Here is a 24,592-nt window from a genome sequence, read left to right as displayed (position 1 = left end):
GGGGAAAAGTTTTAAAGGGGCTTGGGCACTTTAAATGTGCCCATAGGCTTTCTGCCGCCGCTGTTTAGCGCTGCAGCTGCGCAGCTGCGCATCCGCCAGCCGGCAAAGGGAAAAAAAAAGCCCCGTTTTTGGCCGCCCATGAGGAAGCTGCCTCTCTCTTTGCAGCGTCCTCCGAGGTGGCGGTTTGGAAACTGCGGGTCAGAAACGGACCCAGGTGAGGCGTCTTCACTGCCCCCCATGTGGAAGCCCCATCTCTTGAGCCATGCCCCCGGGGCGGGCGGTCTGGAGGCTCCGTATTCAGCAGAATACACCTCCAAGACGTCTTCCCCTGCCCGTCTGTATCCCGCCTTCATGTTGTTGGTTGGTTTGTTATTATATAACAATACTTTTTTTTTATTCTCCTGCCTACAGGTATTTCTCCACTCCACTTTTACTTGCAGCTACGTCTGGAGCATTAGATACTATCCGGTATTTGTTTTCTCTTGAAGCCAACTGGCTGAAAAAGGACAGTGAAGGAAATACTATCATTCATTTGGCAGTGCTGAACTTTCACACAGAAGTTCTGAAGCACCTAATTGAGCTACATAATCCTGATCTCCCAGTTTGGAAAACTCTTGTTGGTAAACATGTACATTTTCTTTTAATAATAATAATAATAATAATAATAATAATAATAATAATAATAATATATATTTGCTGCCTCTCCCACGGATCAAGGCGGGATTACATCAATAAAATGATACAATAATACAAAATAAATCAATAAAACAGACTGTCTTAATCGAAATGTTTTATTCCTGGACTGTGCAGCAGATAGCATGCCGAGTGATGACTAAAAGGTCTAATTTGCACTGCAGAAACAATGCAGTTTCACACTGCTTTAACTGCCATGGCTCAATGCTATGGAATTCTGTGATTTGTAGTTTTGTGAGACAGTTAGCCTTCTTTATGGGACAGCTCTGGTACCACAACAAAATACAAATCTCAGGATTCCATATGATAGAGCCATGGCAAATAAACCAGTGTCAAATTCTGAAGTGCAGATTAGACCCAAGTGTCCTTTATGATGCTGTCTTTCCAAAGGAGTGGGATGGTGTAGATCAGACCTGCAGCAGCTCTCACTCTACAAAGGTATCATCACTCAGAAAGAACAAGAAATTACCACTTGGTGGCAGAACCAGATTGTACAGGGTGAAGGGGGAAATGGCAGACCAGATTATGAACACACTGACTTTTGATCTGTAGTGGAAGAGACAGAGAGCTTTCAGTCAAAACCTGAATTATACTGAGATTTATGAGTTTGTATATTGCAGTTGCTATCGTTTCCCTTGCAATCTCATTAGTAAACCCATTGAAATCAATTGGGTTGAGTGTATATCATTCAGTGTTGGACTCTGCTCCAGGTGCTTTATGTATTCATGTGACCCAGCATGGCCAATGGTCAGGGATGATGGTAATTATCATCCAAAATTTGGATGGAACCAAATCTTCAGAGACTGTCTTGACCTATTGTATATATTCATGTATAAGTCTAGAAATTTTTGTCCAAAAATGGACCAGAAAAACCTGAGTTGACTTATCCACGGGTCAATGTAAGTGATGTACTTTAACTCTTATATGTAAAAAAGGAACCATTCTCTTGTGAAAGACAAGAGCATATTCTGCCCTGGAAGCAAAGCCTTAAGGTGACCAAAAACAGTTAGTCCTGCTGCAATTTTGCAAGGTGTTTGGCATTATTTTCCTTTGCTTCATATTTTAGATACTTTCTTACATGCCCCTAAGTTTTACCCTTGACTAATCCATGGGTCATATCAAAATCCATAATTTTGGCCCCAAAATCTGCCCTTGACCTCTACATGAAGTCAACTTATAGTCGACTATATCCGGTAAATAAAACAGAAGATCCAAAACGTTGAACATTATTGTTAGCAATAGTGCGTTGCCTCCCAAGTTGTATTGTGGAACACAAGATGTCCCAAACTGGGTAAGGTAATGCCCTATTATGCCAACATGTAAAATCAAGGTTTAAAGCAAAAATGGTTTATAGCAGGGGTGGGAGAAGTGCAGTCCTCAGTGTGCTGTTGGACTGCAACTCTCATCAGCCTTTGATCAACTAGCAAATGTTGAGGAATGCTGGGAGCTGCAGGCGTCTATAGGCAGGGTGACCAGACGTACTCCTTTTCCAGGATATGTCCTTCATTTTAACCTTCTGTCAACAAGGAATTTCAAAATCTTGTCCATGACAAAGAAGCATGAATTTACATTTAATATCAGTGTTTTCGGCTTTTATTTATAATGTCCTAAATTTTTCTTCAACATCCTACATTTTGTGATGCCTTGTCCTCCTTTGCAGTTCTGACATCTGGTCACCTCTGTCTAGAGGGCCAAATTTTGCCCATCTTGGTCTGTTGTTTTCACACCTGGTGCAGCCTTTGCATGATTTAGGCATACAAGAAATAAAAGCTTCATCAAAGGAAGTTGGAAGAGCCTTGCTCAAAAACACAAAACTTTAGGAACCAACAGCTCTTGGTACGATTTGTACCATGCAAAAGGAAAGCAGTGTGTTCCATTTCTCATAGTTCCCTCCACTTGCAATATTAGTCTCTTAGCCTATGTTGTATCTTAGTGTAAAATCTGAGGCATGGACTTTACCTTATACAGTATTAGAAATGATAATTTTTAATAAGAGTTACCCAAGCCACATATAGGGCAGACCGTTGGGCTATAGGAATACCATTAGCTCTTCAGAGATGTATTGGTGAGGAAGAAAAATACTTATTTTATTATCTATTTACTATAGTATTTAGCACTTCTTAGCCCACCAGGGCCAACAAAGTGATGTATAAGAGATAAAAGGAACAAAGGCCCCATACATACAGGCCAAAATAAAGCTGCTTCGGATCACTTTGGAGGTTTGCTGTTTAAATGATGCATGTGCCCTAAGAGTCAGTCCTTAGGACTGTATGGGGGCCTAAAACATCATTTTAGAAGCAAACCAAAACAATGTAAAAAGTTAAATACAAACACACAGTTAAAACCAAGGACAACCCTGGTTTCAAGAACCAAAGGCCATATAAAATAATGCAGTTGCTTGGTGGAAGCTCAGTAGGCATGATGCTAGCTTGACTTGCCTTTGGCAGGGAATTCCACAACTGTGGTGCTGTTACTGAAAATGCCCTGCCTGTTGCACAAAAATGCATACATTGTTGTGCAGAATGCCAGCTTACTTTACTGTTAATAAGAAAGCCATATGCATTTATTCTCTTTTGTTCATAATTACTACTAACCTGGCAGTTTCTTTAAAATGAAAAAAGGAACTGTGTGAACTGATGTTATTGCCAAAGTAACCTGGAATGGTGTGTAATCATTCTGCACAATTAGCAAGTGTCTTCGGGTTACTTTTAATTTCTCAACAGGTATGTTGGACTGTGAAGCTGGTCGTAAGAAGAAGGAAATGGCAGTAAGGTGTTTAGAAGTACTTTGCCTAGCCAAAGATAACTACTGGCAGTGTATTTTGGATGCAGGTGAGAGATACAGATGATTCGTTCAAAATGTTTCCCTTGTCTTCTGGCTACAGGTGGTCCTTTCAAAATATCTCCAGCAGTTCATTTCTAAGTTGATTTACTATGCATGTGCAAATAAACTGAATGATTATACAGTCAGCCCTCTGTATCCACAGATTATCTATCCATGGATAATGCTTGAAAATATATTTTTTTAAATCCAGCAAGGAAACTGATTTTGCCATTTTATATAAGGGACACCATTTTACCTCCCTATTGCATATAATAAGATTTAAGCATCCACAGAATTTGGTATCCAGGAAGGGTCTTGGAATCAAACCTCATAGAATGCCAATAGTCCACTGTATATATATATTTGCAGATCAGTTATCATATAGGAAGCAATTTCATGAATAAGAACATTGCACAACTGAGCCACCTCCCCATATGCAGCTGAATGGACAGTCACATATATATCTGCATGCATGTGCACATTTACATACGTGTGTGGATCTGAATGCACAATGGTACAGTGGACCCTTGTTATTTGCTGGGGTTTGGTTTCAAGATCGCCAGTGGATAACAAAATCCATGGGTACTCAAGACCCATTAAATATAATGACATAGCAAAATGGTGTCCCTTATAAAAAATTGGAAAATCAAGGTTTGATATTTGAAATTTATACTTTTTTGAACATTTTCAAATCGTGTATGCTTGACTCCGTGTATAAAAAATCTGTGTATAAGAAGGGCTGACTGTACCACATGTGGGGCTCTGCTTCCCCAAACTTGAACTGAATACAGATGTTCTGCATCAGACAAAAATATTCAACCATTTCCATGGGGGACCTTACTCTTGTGGAAGGCATCAAGAAGATTGTGGCCAATATTTGGGATAAACAGTACATTTGGTCATCCAAAGAGAGGTCCAGTTTACCCAATCTCCTCCCCTGCAAGTTTTTAATGAGTAGGGATTATACAAATTAGGCTTCTGCATGAACCAATGGCTGAGGTCATACACTGAGAAAATGGAGTGTAGCTTTACTTTCATGGAGCTAAGTAATGTCACCTTATTAGTGAATTAGTGTGGTGCAGTGGTTTGAGTATTGGACAGTGACTCTGCAGGTCAGGGTCTGAATCCCTGCTCAGCCATGAAAACACAAGTCACACTCCCTCAGCCTCAGAGGATGGCCATGGCAAACCTCCTCTGAAGAAACTTGCCAAGAAAACCTTGTGACAGGTTTGCTTTAGAGTCAGAGGTTAGAAGTGACTTGAAAGCATGCCACACAGAGACAAACAATGCCACTACATGCATATCAACATGAGCAGTGTGTACTAGTGCATACCCATGTACTGTGTACCAACCATATTCATGCATAATGGTGCCCCATGCAGTAACACCGCAAAATGATGAATATGGCCTTTTCAGCATTGAGGGGAAAAGTTCAACTGCTTCTATAGGAACTTATGGAGCTGTATGACACCAATGGAATGCTGGCCAATGTTTGCATGAAGCTAGAAGGACGAATCAGTTTAGATTCAATGAGTGATGGAGAGGATGAGTTATGAGCTTGCTCCTTTGCCACTGGAGAATGTAGCCAAACAAATGTATGAACTCTGGCAAAACCACTGATAACAGCTAGTACAGTAGTTATATTTAGATCTACATGTCATTTGTGCTCATCCCATAAAGTATCTACTGCTGGTGCACTTTTGTTCCCTTTCACATTTCTCTGTCAGACTTGGTTTGTTTGCGTGCCTTTGGAGGATATGTTAATGCACAAAGGGAAAGGCTTTATTCAGATGTGACACCCATTTATGGAAAACTTGCTCTAGAGGTATTCATGGAACACCTTTGCACCAAATGAAAAATACATCCTTATGGTCTGTTATTTTATTCTAAGTTAATGATTTCAGGTTTTAGATTTTCTTGTCATTTGAGCTTCTGCATATTGTCCTTTTTATTGGTCATAAACAAACATTTTATTCCAGTTTTATTTATTTATTTGTTATGGTGTTTTTAGGTTTCAATGACGTGTGCTGCTTTTAGGCTTAAATCACATCTTGCCGGAAGGCAATTAAGACTTTTTAGTGGATAAAGAAATCCATTAAAAAGTCTTAATTGCCTTCCAGCAAGATGTGATTTCAACCTAAAAGTAGTGAATGTCATTGAAACCTAAAATCAGCATAACAACAAAAAAAATTGAAATCAAAGAAGAATAAAAACTTTGTTTAAAATGCTTGTCATTTCTGAATAATATTGTGAACTTGTTTTGAAGAATAAGATGTTTGTGCTTGTTAAACTGACATCTGCATTGTTTCTTCTTTTCTTCTGCATGCAGGTACGATACCCTCATTAATCAACTTGTTAAAAAGCGATGACATTGTGCTGGAGTGCATCACTGTGGGGGTGCTGAGTAACATCTCCATCAATAATCCGATTGCTAGAGCTTTGGTAGAAGCAGGGGGCATTCCCGTATTAATTAAGCTGTTGGATACTGATGAGCCTGAACTGCTATCTCGTTGTGCTGTCCTTTTATATGATATTGCCCAGCTGGATGATAATCAGGTCACCATTGCTGAACAGGTGGGTCTGTCACTCCATATTTAAAAATGGCCTAAAAGAAGAAAATGTGCTTCTACCTTGTGAAGTTGTCGAGTCTCATAACTGAGAAAAAAGCATCCAGAAGCTTTTTGCAAGTAATCCAGAGTGGGAGGGTTTTATTTCCATTCTACAAGAGCACACCACAGACACATGGCTGGTTCCCTATTGATCATGATAAACAAATTGGGAATTACATGGGAGCATTTTTCTTGGCACTCTTCCTCTGAATTCCTCCCTCCTCTTTAACCATAGTCAAGCAGTACAGTCTAACTAATCTTAATTACACGCAACGGGATCTTGCAGCACCTTTGAGACTAACTAGAAGAGAGAAGTTGGTAGCATGGGCTTTCATAGACTTGAGCCTACTTTCTCAGATGCATGTGTTGAAGTGGAAAGCCCAGGGACAGATCTATATAGCAGTCTGTGTGTGAGAATGTCCATAGGAATGCAAACCTTTGTGGGTGTGGAGATGAGGTGATAAGTACAATTTCATTTGGGGCTATTGCCTAAATCCAAGGTTAGTAGATAACCATATGAATGAGTATTGGAACATACTGTGGGAGCCAAAAAGAAGCCATGATGAACTGGCTGAGAGAATGTGGAAAAACTGCAAATAAAAAAAAACAAAACTCTCTAGGAATCTCCATGTCCTCCAGTGCAACTCTGCGGTCAACATCTTCCAGAAGTTGATCACAGACTCATGCTGGAAAACCTACAAATGCCTAGAGAAGTGCTTTCTCTAGGAACCTCTAGGTTCTCCAGCACAACTCTACGGTCAACCTCTGGCAGAATTATGCTGGAGGACTTAGAGATTCCTAGAGAGAACATATTAATAAAAACTGCAAATCATCAAATCCACAAAAGTCAAAGCTGCAAATGTGGAGGGCCAACTGTAGTCAGAATTCTCATCAACTAGTACCTGAAAACGACTTTAAGCTGAAGTTTTGTATTTTTAATCAGAAAACCCTGATTAAACTTCACACTGTGGCTGTTAACCTGCCGGGTAAGGAAAAAGTGAGGAGGTGTTGCAAGGGAGGAGTATGTGTTCTTGAGAGTGGCTCCTTATTTGTCCACCATGAATCAAATGTATAGGTTTGGACTTCAGCTTTTATTCTGCTAGCAAGAGCATTTCTGAGTGCAGTGCGTTGAGAATACTCCCACTAGTGGAAAAAGCAGTAAGAGTTATTTATTCCTCTCTTCTTTTGCAACCTCCAGTGCCAACTCACCACTACCCAAGAAGGGGGTAACTATTAAGTGTATATTTTGGGGGTGTTACAGGATTGGGGAGTTGTTGGCAAAAAAAACAACAATCCTCTCCTTATGCAAGACAAAATTTCTACTGAATCACAAGTATTCCACTGACACAGAAAGAACTGTTCTGTCCAACCCCCACAATGCTGTTTCAGGATCCATCCATGGTCAGCTATGGCAACTATCTGACAGTTAATGGAATCTGCTGTTTTCATCAGCACTATTTGTACATATGGGTGTTTTCTTTCTACAGGGTGCAATTCCTGCACTTGTTAACCTGTTACAGTATGATTTAGAAGATCTACTAGTAAATGTAATAAATTGCATCCGAGTATTGTGCCTTAACAACAATGAGAACCAACTGAGAGTGAAAGAAACCAATGGCATTGAACCACTTGTCGATTTCTTAAATTCAGATTCAGGTAATGAAAACTGTTGGGTTTTAATACTATTTTGATTAAACTCAGTGGTTGGGATAGGTGTTTTGTTTAACTTGTGAGGATCTATTTTGTACAGCTGTATGAAACTAGTTACATGACCAGACATTTTACTATCCAGTAAAATATCTGGCCCACCAGTTACACTACATATCTTGCAATGCTGAGAGATTATCCAGAGCTTGGGAAATTTCTTTTTAAAAGTAATTAATTCTTCTCCTCACTAAAATGTTTGGAAAGGTAGCTTGCTCCACTACTGGTTACATTGTTTTTTAAATTGGTATTGCTGTTTGATTTGGTCGCCCACGATTTGATTGTCAAAAGTCAATGTCGATTTGAAAGCATGTAACAACATAATCTAATAAATAGTAGATAGGAAATTAAAATCAATTCGGTCTGCATTCTAGAAATTGCCATTTAAAAATAATTTCTATCATCTTGTTAAGCAATTGTGCTGTTGTGAGCTAGACTGACCATCTTATAACTGCTTCATATTCACATTTGCCATTGTGGCACCTTTGCCACAAATATCCTTCCTTCCTTCCTTCCTTCCTTCCTTCCTTCCTTCCTTCCTTCCTTTTGAGACAAATCAAAGATGTTAATTAATGACTGCAAAATTATTTAGATATAGTAGAATATAGTAGATTATATTTAAGGCTGTCATCAGGGGATCATTAATTAGGTCAGCACGGAGTTATTAATAAAACAAATCTGTGAACTGCCCAATAAACATAAAATAACAAACATACCATCATCATTATTATGGTTTTTTATTTCAGTAAAGTGGTTGGTTTTTATTATTTTATTCCTTTTTCTGTATATAGATGTGCTACTGGCAGTGGCTTCAGCAGCAATTGCAGAACTTGCCCGTGGGAATTTTAATATGCAGAATGCCATTGCTGAGACGAATGTCATTGGTCCTCTAGTTGAGTTGCTCAGAGGAAGAAAAATCAGTGTCCAAGTGAAAGGAGCAATGGCAATTGAGGCACTCTGTGAAAAGAACAGTTACATCCAGATGAGATTTCTAGCCAAGTCTGTGACAAGATTCCTTTTAAAGCTCCTGAAGGCAAGTATTTTGCTTTTCTTCTTTCAGATGTGTTGTACATTAATATAATTTAGTATTGTGTTATCTGGAATCTCTATAGAACATCATAACCTGATCCTAACCATGTTCGCCAACAAACAAATCCTACCAATGTGAAGTTGAAGGCTTTCACGGCCGGCATCCATGGTTTTTTGTGGGTTTTTTCGGGCTACATGGCCATGTTCTAGAAGATTTTTTCCCTGACATTTCACCAGCATCTGTGGCTGGCATCTTCAGAGCTCTGTCTGAAAAAACCCACAAAAAAACTATAAAAAAATCCTACCAAGTTCAATCAGACTAACTCACTAGGAATCTACTTAAGACTGCAACCTCATTTTTATTGCTTGGTTATGTCAGTCCTGAAACATTTTCAGGATTTTTTTGGTTTGGTTAAATTTCCAGGCTTTTCACCTGAGAGTTAAAGAACAAGGTGCAGCAACGCTCTGGGCACTAGCAGGACAAACCTTGAAGCAGCAAAAATTCATGGCAGAACAAATTGGATACAACCTTATTATAGATATGCTTCTGTCCCCATCTGATAGAATGCAGTGTGTTGGTAAGTCATCTTTTATTTCTTTTAAAGACAAAAAAAAACCCTGCATGCATGCAAGTGTGTGCACAGACATACAGATCAAGGCACCAAAGGTTTTTAAACACCTGCTTTGTTTTGGTTGTTTCTGAAGGAGGTGAAGCCGTCATCGCTCTTAGCAAGGACAGCGAGCTTCACCAGAATCAAATATGTGAAGGAAATGGAATTGCACCTTTGGTCCGGTTGTTAAGGAGTGGAAGGATAGCAGAGGGCACACTGCTTAGTATCATCAAAGCCTTGGGGACCATATGTGTTGGTTTGTAATCTACAGTTCTTTCATTGAAAGAATTACAAGAGTTTCATCTAAGAATAATAAAATAACTTTGAAAGAGTATGGAGATTATCACAAACAGACAGGATAGGGATGGGATCGCTCCCTGTCCTTATCCCGTCATTAACTCATCCATGACTGTGATAGCATGAAAGGCTTTCAAATCATAGTGCCATACCATTAACCTGTCATTAAAGTGGCATTGCAATAACATGAACTTCCATTAATGCAAAATGCCGGCCGATGTCGCTTTAATGACGGATTAATGGTGAGTTAATGACGGTATCTGCTCAATGACATCTGAAAGTTTTTTGCATGATTGCTGTCATTCACAGTTCCCTGATGAGTTAATGACGGGATCTGTGCAACGTCATCTGAAAGTCCTTCCCACGATTGCATGGGAAGAATAGGACAGGAACAGGACAAGGCGAGATACCCCTGTGTGATAATCTCCTATGTTTGAGTGATATAGAAGTAGTCCCTTTTCCTTAACAAAACTCCCATTTTGATGACTAACTACTGGGCTGGGCTGTTGTCTGAGCTTTTTATTAAGATTCAGAAATGTCTCCTTTAACCCAATCTTCCTTAATGTGAAACCTCTCTAGATAATGTGGGCTACAATTCACATTAGCCCCAGCCATTATGGCCAGTGGCTAGGGATGACAGAATTTTTGTCCAGAGATATCACTTTGGTGTAAGCTTTCCTAATCCGAAAGTAATAAGAAATAGTAAATCAGCTTCATGTGCTCTACTGCTTTTTTAAACTGGAATCCCCAAGATCCACCAACTAGAGTCTTGTGCAAACAGAATTAGAATTCTTTAGAATTAAAGAAGCTGGAATCAAGAGATTAGCATGAGAGAAAGAGCCAGTATAATGTGGTTTGATTGTTGAGAAAAGCCTCTGGCAGACCAGAGTTTGAACCTCCACTTGGCCAGGGAAACCCACTGAGTAACCTTGGGAACTCACACTCTCTCAGCTTTAAAGAAAAGCAATGGAAAACCTCCTCTGAATAAATCTTGCCAAGAAAATCCTGTGATAGAATCACCATAAATCAGGGTGAACTTGAAGGCACAACAATAACAAATTGGAACTGAACAGAGGTGATAGTCTTTCCACACAGAAAGACCATTTCTGAGCACCCAAGCTATCTTTATTTCAGCAGTCTCACTGTATCTGGAAAGAGAATAATTTTGTTATTACTACTCTAGAACAAATAGGAGCCAAAAATCTTTCCAATCTGCTACTAACCTGCCAGATACCTGCCAATAAATGTCATCTGGTTTCTGCCCAGCTATGTTCTTAAACAATAGAAATTGATTTATTTAAGCTTGTACCTAACCAGCATCCACCTGAAGGATGCTAAAAACATGAATCACATACTTGTAGCTTGTACCATATACTCTAAATAGCCTTGACATCTTTCTTTTGTCTGTTTCTTATCTCTTACAGTTATAGTTGGTCTGAAATTCTATGGCTGTGTGTGTGTGTGTGTATGGGTATATATACCATAAGGAGCACTTACAGTACATTAATCAGCATCTACTATTACCAGGATTAAACCAGCAGCAAGAGGTCAATATAGTGCAGCACATAATCAAACCAGCAGCAAGAATTATTATTATTATTAACTTTTATTTATAAAGCGCTGTAAATTTACACACGCTGTACATACAATCTTTTAGTTAGACGGTTCCCTGCCCTCAGGCTTACCATCTAAGAAATAAATAGTATAATATTTTTAAATTGCTAGGGAGAAGAAAACCCTAAAGGAACTCTCTCCGCATGACACTGAAAAGGCCATTACAACTTCAGATCCTAGGAGTTTACTGCATTGCTAAAAACCCGACTTACCCCTGTCGCACTGAAGTCTCTTTCGGGATAAAGTCAGGTATTATCATACACAAAATGCAGTGATGCCGCTGGCTGAGTGCAGCCCAGCTAACCTCCAGCTAGAATCCACACTCAGGCAGCCTATTTTCAAAACCGGGAAGCTGCCAGCTTTACAAATAGGCCGGCTGAGCATGGCTTTTAGCCAGAAGTTAGCTATGCTGCACAATGCCAACCTGTGGCATTGGCAGCATTTTGTGTATGATAATACCCAACTTTATCTCCAAAGAGACTTCAGTGTGACAGGGGTAAATTGGGTTTTTTAGTGTAATGTGAATTCTGCTTATGCTCGAGCCCCATTCAAGTGAATGGGACTTGTGTGCGCAGCAGCACGCACACCCCATTCATCTGAATGGGACGCGACGCCCCTTGTGCCCCGCGCACTCCCGCGTGGCTTTAGCACATATGCTCAAAGCCGCGTATAACGCGGGTGCACTGTAGTTGCTATTAGCTGGAAAATGAAACGCATTTAGTTTCTAGGCTCAAAGTCCATAAACCAATTTTATTATTACCCTTCTTTATCAAAATTAATGGTTTAAAAACAAATAACACACAGTTATTAACAGTTATATATTTTCTTGTGCTAGCCTTAAATTCCTTCTCCCCCCTCCCCGCCCTTTTATTTGTTTGTTTTCCTTCTGTGGGTTTCTCTGCATGATTTTTGCACTTGACAGGTGAAGCCAATATAAGCAACCCAGTCAGTCAAGAGAATGTTGTGGATGAAGGGGCCTTGCCGATACTGGTTCATTTACTTAAAACTCATCATTCTCTTCAGATAAAGGTGGGTTATAAGAGTTAGCTTCAAACAACGTCTTGCATAGTCTCCAACCATTATGACCAATGGCTCTGGTAAGACCAAGATTTTTGCAGTCCAGCTACAAAAATGGATGAAACAGAAGGCTAGTGAAACACCGCAGTGTCTCCCAGTGTCACTCACACCTAGTGTGGAGATCATAATTAGGGGCCTGCCCTGTGAAAAATAGTACTGTATATATTTTGCATATTCCTAGTTTCCAACATCAGCTTTCTTGAAGACAGAGTAGGCTAACAGCTGGGGTTTTGTAATCCCAGCTGTAAGTTTTTATATATTCTATCACTATATAAAACAGATCTTGTAGCACCTTTGGGGCTAAGAAAAAGAGGTTTGTAGCATCAGCTTTAATAGACTGGGTCTGCATCATTAGATGCAACTGAACTACAAAACCATATGCTATAAAATATCTTTCCATCATTTAGTCTCAGAGTACTACAAGATCTGCACTTAGAAAGGAATGCTATGATCATTAAAGTCAAGATGGGTTTCTCAAAAATAGGTCATACCAGATTAATTTTCTCTCTCTCTCTCTCTTTGATAGCTTGATAGATGAAGGGAATGATGTGGATGTAGGAGTGGATTTCAGTAGGGCCTTTGACAAGGTCTCCCATGATATTCTTGCAATTCTTGTGGACTAGAAATTGTAACTGTCAGGCAGATTTGTAATTGGTTTACTGACTAAACCCAAGAGGTATCAAACAATGATTCCTCCTCGCCCTGAAATGACTAGCAAAGGGCTACAAGGTTCTGTCTTGGGCCCAGTGCTACTCCACATTTTTATCAATTACTTGGATGATAGAGTAGGGAGCGTGCCTATCAAATTTGCAGATGACACCACATTAGGAGGGGTAGCTAATACCATTGAGGATAAGCTCAAAAATTCAAAATGACTGTAATAGATTAGAAAGCTGGACTAAAACTAACAAAATGAATCCCAACAGGGAGAAATGCAAGGTACTACATTTAGGGAGAAAAGAAGAAAGAGGTATATAATGGTGAGCACCTGGCTTGACAATAGCACATATGAAAGGGATTAGGAGTCTTAGTAGACCACAAGTTAACTGTGATGCAACAGCTAAAGATCAATATGTCCTAGACTGCATCAATAAGAGTGTATTGTCCAGATTGTGAGACATAAATGAGGAAAGCAGCAGCTGAAACATCTGATGGTTTATGTAAATATGTATTTTCATTAATTTTATTAAATCCATTTCAGTTTTATGGTATCCTAGTATTCAGATTTCTCTGAAAACAGTGCTGTTAGGTTGCTTTATTTAATGTACGCATATATGCACAAGCACTCTGTATGTTCTCCCTTAAAAATATAAAAATATCTTTCCGTCCACTCTGATGTCTAGGTTGAAGTTGCATTTTCTTTGGCTTGCATCGTTTTAAAGAACAGCAACCTGCAGAATGTGCTGCAAGAGAAGGAAGGTTTTAACTATTCTTATGTCCTTAAGCTTCTGCATGCACCAGATAAGGTACTGGCTTTGTTGGAGTATGTAATACTGCCAAAATAAAATAACACTGGGGCTAAACAGAAAGGCAAAAAGAGGTGCTTTCAGGCTGGCTTGCCTTGAAGTCAGCAGGAAAGTGCCCTCTAGGCGCCTTATGCAGAGAAAAGTCGTTTAAAAAAGAAGCAGCTTTTTCCCGCTTCTCCCTAGCTTGAAGCCGTATCATGTGGTCATGACATGAGCGCTCCAGCTGCCTTGGGAGCCAGCGGTGTGGTTGGTGGGGTTCAGTTTCAAGCCACTTTTTCCTGCCCATCTGTTTCGCCCTATACTCTTTGCGTTTCTTTTATGAAGAAGAAACAAGTTCTCTGTTATGGGAACAAATCCTGTTCTCAGCATTTCCTCCTTTATTTAAGCAGCAGGATCTGTTTGCAAATTTCATTACACATATTGACAGGCTCCTTCTCTTACAAAGAAAGAAAGGGTCTGCACACATCTAGGGATCTTGAGACTTACAACACAGAACTATATAAGGAAAACCAACAGAGATGATCTTATATTAAGTTTATGTCACTGTTCAGTTACACTAAAACATGGGCAAAATGTCCCCACAGCCCCTAGAAGGCCCTGGGGGCAGTGGAAGGGGGGATTGGCTTAGTGGGGATGGGGTGGGTGCAGCCTGCCAAGCTTTCTTAGCGGGCTAATGCAGACTCCTAACTTCCTATAGTTGCCCACCCCTGATTTAAGGTACCACACGGTTCTGATATTATTACTGCAACAAAATAACATATCTATCCCAAGTTAATGAAATACTTTGTGTGCTTAAAAAGACACACAAATAAATGTTTAGATGTTTACATTGTTTAAATGTGAAATGAATGTACATATTTACATGTTTCTCTGATTGCTTTAAGGATATCTGTTTACGGGCAGGATACGCCATAGCCTTTTTTGCTTATAATAATCCCACTCAACAGTTACTGATCTTAGAGACTGGACCGATATCACTGTCTATATTTGAGCCTTTTCTGCGATCAGAAGTAGAGACGGATAGAGCAATGGCTGCATTTCAGGTACAAAATTAGGGATTACCATTATCGTTTAGATAGAATGTATCTTTGCATAAATGTGAACATGGAGATAACTGCACACCTCTTTTCACCTGATCTGAGCATGGGCTTAAACAGACCTTATTGCATGCCTCCATGTCCAACTTGGCTGCATCATGTACCCGATCCGGACTCCTGGCGTACTTTTCGAAGAATGAGAAAGAATCGTTCTTCAAAAAATATGCCAGGAGTCCGGATTGGGTACGCATTGCAGCCAAATTTGGCATGGAGGTGTTCAATAAGATCTGTTTTCACCCATTTAAGACCATGCCCAGATTGTGTCCAGATTGGGCAAAAAGAGGCGTGTGATAATCTCCATGTATGTCACATTCAAAAATGGAGAGTTTGCTATCAAGAACTGTTGGGGTGTTGCACATCTGCCTTCTTGCTGAAGTACAGTGATCCAGTGTGGCACATGGACATATGGGCTTTTCTTTTCAGGCTCCCCTTTCCATCAGCAGCATCTCTTGATCTCTTAAAGGAGAGGAAATGCCAAAGCATCAATCACAGTGGCTGCTATCTATAAAGGACATCCATACTTACTCTGTACTTGCATGGGGAAGTGTTTCCTTTGTACACATGGACCTCTTTCACTTTCTACCTCTTAGGACCTGAGCAGATGAGCCTGTGCTGAGCCCGTCCTATCCTAGCCCTGGTACTCACTTGGGTTAGTCTCTGGGTTGGCACAGGGATGGGGGCTGTTCACACACACATCCCCGCATCAACCTGGGATTGGGTCAGGTGTGAGCTCTTTACCTTGCTGGCCTTTACCCTGACAGAAGAAGCCCCTCCCTTGCCATGTCTGATGCAGAAATGGGGCATCTGGTTGCACCCATGTGGCCAGGTGTCTCATTTCTGCATTAGATGTAGCAACGAGGGGTTTGTTCAGTCAGGGTGAAGGCCAGCAAAGTAAGGAGTATAGCGGGCATGTGTACAGCCAGGTTTGGCTCAGCAGAAAAGCAAGAGTAAATTACCTTGGGTTAAAGGCTATTTATGTTGGGATCAGGCCAGATAGGGCCCAATCCTGCCATGGGGGTTTTGGTCTGTGTCATCTGCACTAGATGATGCAAGGCCAGGGGGAAGCTAGGTCTTTTGTCCTGTATAGACAACCCTTTAGATTCTACATCTTGCAACTGGACAATCTCAATGGGATTTTTGACCCTTATAAGCCAAATGGTTTATGTCAAGGAAGCTGTATTTTTTGGTGCTTTGGACCAGCAGTTTCCACTGTGTTGGCAGATGAACGGGCATTACATACAATCCTTATAATGCAAGCTTTTGCACTTCTGCTGAGCTCAGTGGGACACACTCAAAGGTATTTTTATATAGTTTTGCAACATAGTCCCTGTGACCAATTGGATAACCATACTGTGGAAAATGGAAAATGCAGAAAATGCCATGTATAATATGTTGTGTCCAAATCTATCTCTGATTTCAGATTGTTGTGCTAGCCAGAATTATAGTTGATGAGAACCAGGTTAGTTTGTCTGCAAGAGGAGTTTCTATTTTAGTCGACTTGCTGTGTTCAGAAAAGACAGCCACTCTTGTGACAGCAGGTAACAAATGCTATAAAGGAGAAAATGATGTATCTTCAGTGCAGTATGATTATGGAATACTAAATAAAGAGGGGACTATGTAAATATATGTTGTTTCTAGGAAGTGACAGTTTACAGTTCTTTTTTTAATCTAAAAAATAGTAGAAAGAAGAAAAGGAAGAATAAGAGGGAAATCATTTGGTCTTGGCTAAAAGACAAGTCCTGGACATTCGTCTAGCTAAATTTGTGATTTGGTCCCATGGAAAGCAAGGAACATGAATAGTGGCTCTTTTACACTACACAATTAGAGTTATTTGATACCATTTAAGCTTCCAGAGCTCCATTTCATGCAATCCTGGGATTTGCAATTTTTGAGCTATTTAAAGGAATTCCATGTCTGTAACTAAACTACCAATCCCAAAATGGTGTAGGTTGCATCAGTGACGGTTAAAGTGGCATCAAAATGCTATACTTCTGTAATGTGAAAGACACATTACTCAACTGCTCTAATGGTTTGAATGGGATATAGACAGGTGCAGATGTCACATTACACTTAGACCTTGTTTGTTTTCAAATAGCAGTCATAGGGGCCCCTAAATTGCATTGGGATTAAAATGCAGGAACCTTCTCCCCACAGATGCCATTTCCAGTCAAATATCTCTCCCTTTTCACTATATGAATGCACTTTTGGGGCTACATAGTGTAGGGTTGCCATATTCCATTTTCTCCACAATCGGTGGCCTGATTTGTTTACAGTTATTACCTCTCAGCCAAACCTATCTTCCATAGCTTTTGTAGGAGTAAATGGGGAGAAGGGAACCATGTAAAATGGCGGTCAGTGGCTTTAGGGTAGGAGTGAATTTTCATCATGGAAATGGTGCTTGGGAAAAAGGCTTAATTCTCTTCTTCCATGACAGAGTTTGGACTTCAAAACGTCTACGGAAAGAGGAAGAATTTAAGAAAAATAGCCAGAATCCTGTTAGCAGTTTATAATTAAATACTTAACTAAGTAACTTCTTCTGTCTCAATAACTCAAAACTGATGGAAACGTCTTTTAGCCATTCTCTGGTTGTCAGCAGAATGGCCTTCCTTCTCTTCATGCAGCTGATGCCCAGGAAAGTAGGTTGAGTGGCAAGTTATGATTGTGGCAATCATGGCAAAATTGTGACTAAGTAGTGACCCATTTCATATTCACAATAGCCACTTACGATTTTGACACTGTTACCATGATCATAACTTGTTGACCCATCTACTTTACCAGGCATCAGCTGAATCGGGAGAAACAGACCATTATGCCAATGCTCAGAGCACAATTGAATGATATTTCTGTCAGATATGGATGAGCAGATGTTACTTAGGCCCGGTACATATGGGCCTTTTAGGCGCCCTCATCACATGCTAGGGGTTGGCTGAGGTCAGAGTGCCCAGACGTCTCACAACCCTTGCACGTGACGAGGGCATAACAATGGCGGTGCCCTGTATACATGGGCGCCGCCATTGTTACATAAGTGCCACGTGGCATCGCATGGCACTTACGTAATGAGTGTACCAGTTTTTTGAAGATTGTTTTTCCGCTGACAGGAAGCCTCGTGGTTTGGCGGCTGAGGCTTCCCTCCGGCGGAAAAACAGGCGTCGGCAGACCGCCCTTCTGGGGCAGTCTGTACTGCGCTGTAGTTAAGTACTTAAGTATAATCTGATACAGGATTCTGGCCAATATAAAGTCAGAAAAAATATTTAAAGAGTTAGCAATGTGGGCTTTTTAAAACAGGGTCAGCATGAAACATCAGCCTCTATCATAGCTGTGTAGTTGCTTTAATGACTACAAGTAGGTGGGCATCAGCTGGTAATAGCTGGTAATACCAAGGTGTAAAAATTTCTTGCACAGGAAACATTTTGACAAAGGTCAATGGAAACGTTGATATACCAATGATGAGTGTCAAGCTTTCTGTCAAGAATTATAGCATGTTACAATTGTAAAATAATTTTCCCTCATAAAAGCATTTGCAGGCAGCAAGGATTCAATGTAATTGTAATCAACACAAATATTTTCTATTACTTATTTATTTCATTTATATGCTGCCTTTCCCTTGTTTTGGGACCCAAGGCAGCTCACAACACTATGCCTTATCTACACGGGAGCCCAAATGCTCCATTACATAAATCAGTTGCATGGAGGTGACAACATTCACTAAGGAATAAGTATACAGTATTCAGTTTCCAACTTGACTTAAATGAATAGAATCGGGAAGGCTGCTTGTGCACTGGAGCACACATTGGACTTGTATCAGAAGTTTTGTTTGAAGATACCAAGAGCATAGAAACAGGCATACAAAGAACAGTGGTTATAATATTCTCATTGCCTTTATAACGTTTCAGAAACAACACATGCGTGATAAATAGATTTGAAATACTGTGATCTGAAAATTTTTCTATATTAGCACCATTTCCTCTAGCACATGTAATTTATTGTCTATTTCTTTGCAGGAAAATTATTGGCTAGTTTGGCTCATACAAGAGCAGGTATTCCAGAAGCAATTACATGTCTGGGAACTGTTCAGCGTCTTTGCTTTCATTTGTATGCCAAGGAGGAAGAGGTAGATCATATGTTGTTGTTGTTGTTGTTTTTATTCACCTCCATTAGTAGTAGAGGAGGGGAATCAGTTATTTTAGCCATACTTTAATTGTTCTGACTGCAGTTACATGGCATGCATTACAAAGGTGAAGGCAGTGTTTTTTGTTGTTTTTTTTTACCCTTGTAGTCCCCATTATATCTACATCTGGATGTCATGCCTCCCCATCATGCAGTATATGAACAAAAATATGTTGTTAATTTGTATTTTAATTTCCACATTCATGTGTATTCAAATCTGAAGTTTTATTTAAGTCAATTCAATATTTAACTCAATACATGTGTAAATTTTATACATAAAAAAAGTTTGGAAAGAGGAGGAGGAAAAGGAGGAGCAATCAGGACCTCCAACTCTCATGCCCCCTCTGGGGCTTCCACCCCACCATTAGAAAATCATTGGATAAGGAGTAATGACTTAATATGAAGTTACATTAAGTAGATGCATAGTCCCTCTTAACTGTAATTGAATTTAATCTTTGAAGTTGGTTTTTAAAGATTTGTATTTTAGCTTGTTTTTGTTTGTATTTATCATTTTCTGCCTTTTTTTGGTAATAAAATTATTTTAAAAAACCCTGTAATTGAATTTAAAGGGAACTTGCACTGTGCACAGAGTTTTCTTTTCCTGCAAGACTTCTCCCTTCTGCGTTACAGAAGGAGGCAACTTTGCCTGTGGGAATAAATATGGAACTGTTTCCTTATTTGAAGGGAATGGACAAAGACACCTGTCTCACATTTCTGTCTCCAAGAAGTGCACTCTGAGATCCTATGTTATTTGTATTTATTACTGGCTGAAGCAAATTTTGGAATGGTGTATACAGATGTCAAAAGTATATTTCTTGTATGAGCTAACACAGAACCTGGAAAAATTTTCATTTTTCCGAATCCTCCTCCAAGGATGGTATTCACAGCACACATTGGCCACAGAAATTTTGCATATGGTCTTTTACATCATTAGTCAGCATTGGACAAATGGCAACCGCAGTTGAAAGGTTGGAAGGTGGGCTAAATCCAGAGTGAGTTTTCTATTACCCTTCAGAATTGTTTATATAAGCATTACAGTACAGTACTTACGTTGGTCCCTGGATAAGTCAATTTTTTGACCAAAATTTTTGGACTTATACATGAGTATATACAGTATTCCCATTGTGACTCTCTTTGTTTAAATGCCTTGCAATCTAAACAATCAGAGCTATGAAAATTCCTCTAAGTCAGACCGAAATTAAAATCCCTAAAAAGCCAAGTAGCTTGCTAAAAATACTATTCCCAGAAAAATGGGACAAGCAGCTATTTTTCTAGCTAAGCAGTAAATCTATAACACAACTAAAAATGAAATTCACTTGCCAGTGCTTTCTTACAGTTGCCTCTATTCCTTCTGCCACCAGAGGTTTTTAAAAAAATAAATAATAAATGAAATAAATAACCTGTGTTAACTTGAATGTGAGGTTCTTTCTCTTCTAGGTTCGTACAGCTGTGGCATCTGCTCTGGGATATTTAACATTTAACCGAACGGCATACCGCCATCTATTAGTACAATGTAGGAATAAGCCCAAGTTGTTCAAGAAACTTATAGGAAACCTTAGCAGAGATGCAAGAATAAATACAGATTTTGTAAAAGAATTTAGGAGACAAAAAAAGATTGGCCTCCCTTCTCTCAGGTAATATTAGAAATTATTTTTTTTAGAAATTTTGCTAAATTTGTTGAAGGTCGTGTCTTAGTTGCTTGGACTATTGCAGATTTCTGTTCAACAGTATGGGGCTTCATGGTAACTTATGTGAAAATCTAGTTGTTGTTTAAATTCTTTATTACATTTACAAGAAATTGCAATAGAACATATGCAGATGTCGTGGTATCATCTAAAATCTAGTTGTTATATGATATACTGCCCACATATGTGCCTGTTCCATGCATCATATGTCCAGGGACCTTTGTAAATGCTAGGCAAGTAGATGTATCATCAAATTAGTTTAGGGAAGACTTTGCATAGGTTCCCCACATAAACCCTTACTGAGTGTCACAGAAGACAGCTGAAGGTAACCAAAAAGAACAAAGTTTGACTCCAAATGTAAGAACTAACAAAACAAAGAAACTCAGAAAGTAACAGTACACATCATCAGACAGTATTTATCAATAAAGAATAAAAATAACTGCTGTATATATTCGACAATAAGGCTATATAGATTTTAAATAATTACATAAGTAATACTTGAGAATCAATATAAATTTCTTTAAGAGAGAAAGGACAATGAAAAGTTTTTAAAAATTAACATTAAAGAATTGCTTTTTCAGTATGGCAGCTTGTTTAGAACCAATCAATACATAATGTTATGAAAGAGTTAGTTTTGCTCACTGTCCTTTAGTGAGGACAGTTTACCAGAAAACCTGAATCTAGTCAGATAGAGCAAACCATTACTTTAAAAAAAATTGATGAGAATACATAGTTCCTGAAGGAGAGACATGTAGTACAACAAGAAAAAAAGGTTTGGAAATGTCCCAGTCATCAAATATATAAAGCAGTAGACAATGATGTTAAGTGAAAGCGAGGAACCGTTCAGATAACTGTGAGATATAGCCTGTTTAAATGGTAAACTGGACATATATGCTAGATTCCTAGATAGACTACTTCATTACATTGTATAACTAAGGCCGGAAACAGACCGGCCTAATAATGTGATGTAAGGAGGAGGCTGTTTCCACCCCCTTCTTGCCAGCGATCAAGGCTGCAACAAGAACTTGCCACAGGGTCCTGCTTCTGATTGTTACTTGTTGGTAGAAGCATCATTGTCCTTGGAATTCTCCTGATTGGAAGCTGAATGGACCTCCTTCACCCAATCCAGCAGCTGGTGATTGGGGTGGGGTGGCATTTAAGTGGGTTAACTGTAAGTCTTACTGAATGCAGATCAGTTGTGGATTTGCAACTCTAGGTTAAGTATCTGCAAATGCTATACTGAATACCAGCCACAGTTGTTACAAAACCATACAATTACTGTTTTCCTCAACTTCATACACTTTAGAGCATTGTGTCTTTAGGACCAAAGCCTAACTTGTTCAAATTTCTTCTTTTCAGTTTGGAGATAAATGGAGGCCCACCTGCAGTTCCTATACACATAAGAGGTAATTTATATCTAGCACAACTCCTACTGGCTTTGCATTTTATTATCAGTTCTGTCCTTGTAGTTACTTAGCCGCATTAGCTCATTAAGCCCACTACAGATATGTATATATAGCAGTGTACTACTCACATGTATCCAGCAGGTGCTTACTATCCGATCAAATAGAACAAGCAACCAATCATGTGAGGGTCCCCGTGTACACTAGTGAAAATCTAGAGAAATGGGTACCCATTCTGTTAACATCAACTTTTGTTCTGAAGGTGCACCTTTGGGAAGCTGCCTTTAGAAGGGGAGCATTGCACATTTCCAACTGAGTGTGAAGCATGTGCACAGCTCCGCAACCCTGTAGAGGCTCCATGTGATGAATTTTGGATTGTATCTTCATCACTTTATGTTGTTCTACTGATTTCAGTAGTTTAACTCGACAACATGCAATTTATTAAGAGTTTCCACGCTTACCAAATGGTAGTTTTGGGAACAGTATCTTCAGACTGCATCCAAACTGCTACATTCATTCCCAGCTTTACATTTAAGTCATTTCCCAAATTTACAAATGATAGATTGTGAAACTTGCTCTAGCCTGGAAAACCCCTTGGAAGATATCAGGGAACAGGGGGAGAACACCAATGTTTTTCCTCCCCAAGGACAAAATTGCAACTTTTAAACTTAAAAATGTTTTTGATGTAATACTTTTATCTTTTAAAACAAGTGAAATGCTCTTTAAGACAATATATTATTCACAAAAATGCCAGGGACTAGGTGGTATGAAGATTTGTATATAAGTCTACAGAATGATATTGTAGGCATATACAGCACTAAATCCAAGATACATTCCTTTACGTAGCAAGTGCTATCACCTAAATTTTGTATTTAATCAAAACATAATTTTGTGGCCTTTTCTTAAAACCCAACATTTTTTATGCCAGAGAACTGTCTTAAATATTCTGCAGATGATGCTTTCAGTGCATAAATGAATAATATTTTACTTTCTAGATAAATCAAGAAGTACCGGTGTCAAGCTTTACAAAGTAAAGTGTCATCCGAAAGATTCTCTCTTTTTGATGCCCACAACTCACCTAATGGGAAGATTGAGAAGCATGGATAAGCCCCGAGTTCAGACCACTGCGCACTATCCCTTTCCACATGTCACAACATCAGACCTCATTCAAGTTTCAAGACCAAGAATTGTTAATGTTAGTGTGCTCCGGAGAAATTTGCCAGAAAAGAAAACTTGACTACAGTGCCTATACTGCAGTGGCCAAGAAAACAAAGGTTGCTGTGAATACCTTTAGCCTATAGTTGAACTAGAGTAAATATTACTGCTGTGTCCGCAAGAGATTTGCACAAGAATGGAAGAAGAAATGGATTTATTAATAATACCAAAATCTGCCACAATGGTAGAGAATAAAAGCAGAAGTGATTAAATATACAAAGCAGAAGCGATTAAATATACAAAAGCTATTTACATGCATTGTCAGAGCAGGGACAGTTAAAATGTTTTTTCATAGCAAGGTGCACAGAAACACAATTATCTTTTAACAGGTTTTTCTCTGCCACCCTATATGCAGTTATTAAGGAAAAAAGATCAAACTGAGGGGCTGTATAGACTGGCCACCTGTACAGGCATCACGCCACCTGCCCAGCCACATGGTAGGCGGCATCACAGCATTTATACACCACACGCCAAAAGGAGTGCTGAAAAGTGCTGCCACGGTGGCAAAATCACCTTTGTGCCAGCTCTAAAAGGACTAGCATTTTGCCATTTCTTTTAGAGCTGGCAAAGCGCTGGATCAGAGCCGCAGTGTGTGGTTGCCACAGCCCTGATCCGGTGCTGAAAGAGGCAGTGTGACACCACTTCTTTGGGGCCATATGTTTAAGCCCTGATTAGTGGCCTAAATATTGCTTATCCCAAGTACAGTAAGCTCGCTTAAGTAAGTGATGATGTATGTTTTGACCTACCATTCTTCAGTTGATTGATTGGGTCTACTCAAGCTAGGACTAGCAACTGGATATAAGCCAGTGTGCCTAACTTCAGAGTAAATTACTAGTAGGTCTGTATCCAAACCAGATGGACACTTCTCCCTGAAGCTTTGGGATGAGTTATAATTCTTGGGATGGCAGGTGGTGCAATCCATCCCATTTGGGTTTATCTCCACATGCCAAACCAATCATGCAAAGTTCTTTTTCTGTTTTAATAGTTAAGACTCCCCTCTTCTCCATCAGTTTTTTATTATCCTGCCCAAAGACAACCACAAATCAGAGATAAAGATGTAGGAATATTAGGCAGGCCTAGATAACAATAATGACAGAGAAGG

General features: G+C 39.4%; 1 protein-coding gene across 1 annotated transcript in view; it reads left to right on the top strand.

The window, feature by feature from the left end:
* Positions 1-23,512, top strand: part of ANKAR (ankyrin and armadillo repeat containing) — a 47,712-nt gene extending 24,200 nt beyond the window's left edge. The window contains exons 10-24 of the mRNA XM_089519605.1: positions 412-620; positions 3,417-3,524; positions 5,846-6,090; positions 7,613-7,781; positions 8,621-8,862; positions 9,283-9,436; positions 9,564-9,725; positions 12,303-12,409; positions 13,801-13,923; positions 14,808-14,966; positions 16,441-16,558; positions 19,022-19,131; positions 20,625-20,821; positions 22,232-22,278; positions 23,271-23,512. Coding sequence (XP_089375731.1) covers positions 412-620; positions 3,417-3,524; positions 5,846-6,090; positions 7,613-7,781; positions 8,621-8,862; positions 9,283-9,436; positions 9,564-9,725; positions 12,303-12,409; positions 13,801-13,923; positions 14,808-14,966; positions 16,441-16,558; positions 19,022-19,131; positions 20,625-20,821; positions 22,232-22,278; positions 23,271-23,512 — 2,392 coding nt within the window. The remainder of the gene's footprint in view (positions 1-411; positions 621-3,416; positions 3,525-5,845; positions 6,091-7,612; positions 7,782-8,620; positions 8,863-9,282; positions 9,437-9,563; positions 9,726-12,302; positions 12,410-13,800; positions 13,924-14,807; positions 14,967-16,440; positions 16,559-19,021; positions 19,132-20,624; positions 20,822-22,231; positions 22,279-23,270) is intronic.
* Positions 23,513-24,592: the final 1,080 nt, after the last annotated feature.

Source organism: Sceloporus occidentalis, unplaced genomic scaffold (assembly GCF_023333645.1).
Source record: "Sceloporus occidentalis isolate IW3139 unplaced genomic scaffold, rSceOcc1.0.p SCAF_4, whole genome shotgun sequence".
Lineage (NCBI taxonomy): Eukaryota > Metazoa > Chordata > Lepidosauria > Squamata > Phrynosomatidae > Sceloporus > Sceloporus occidentalis.
The sequence above is the reverse complement of the archived record's forward strand: the minus strand, read 5'-3'. Positions and strand labels throughout refer to the sequence as shown.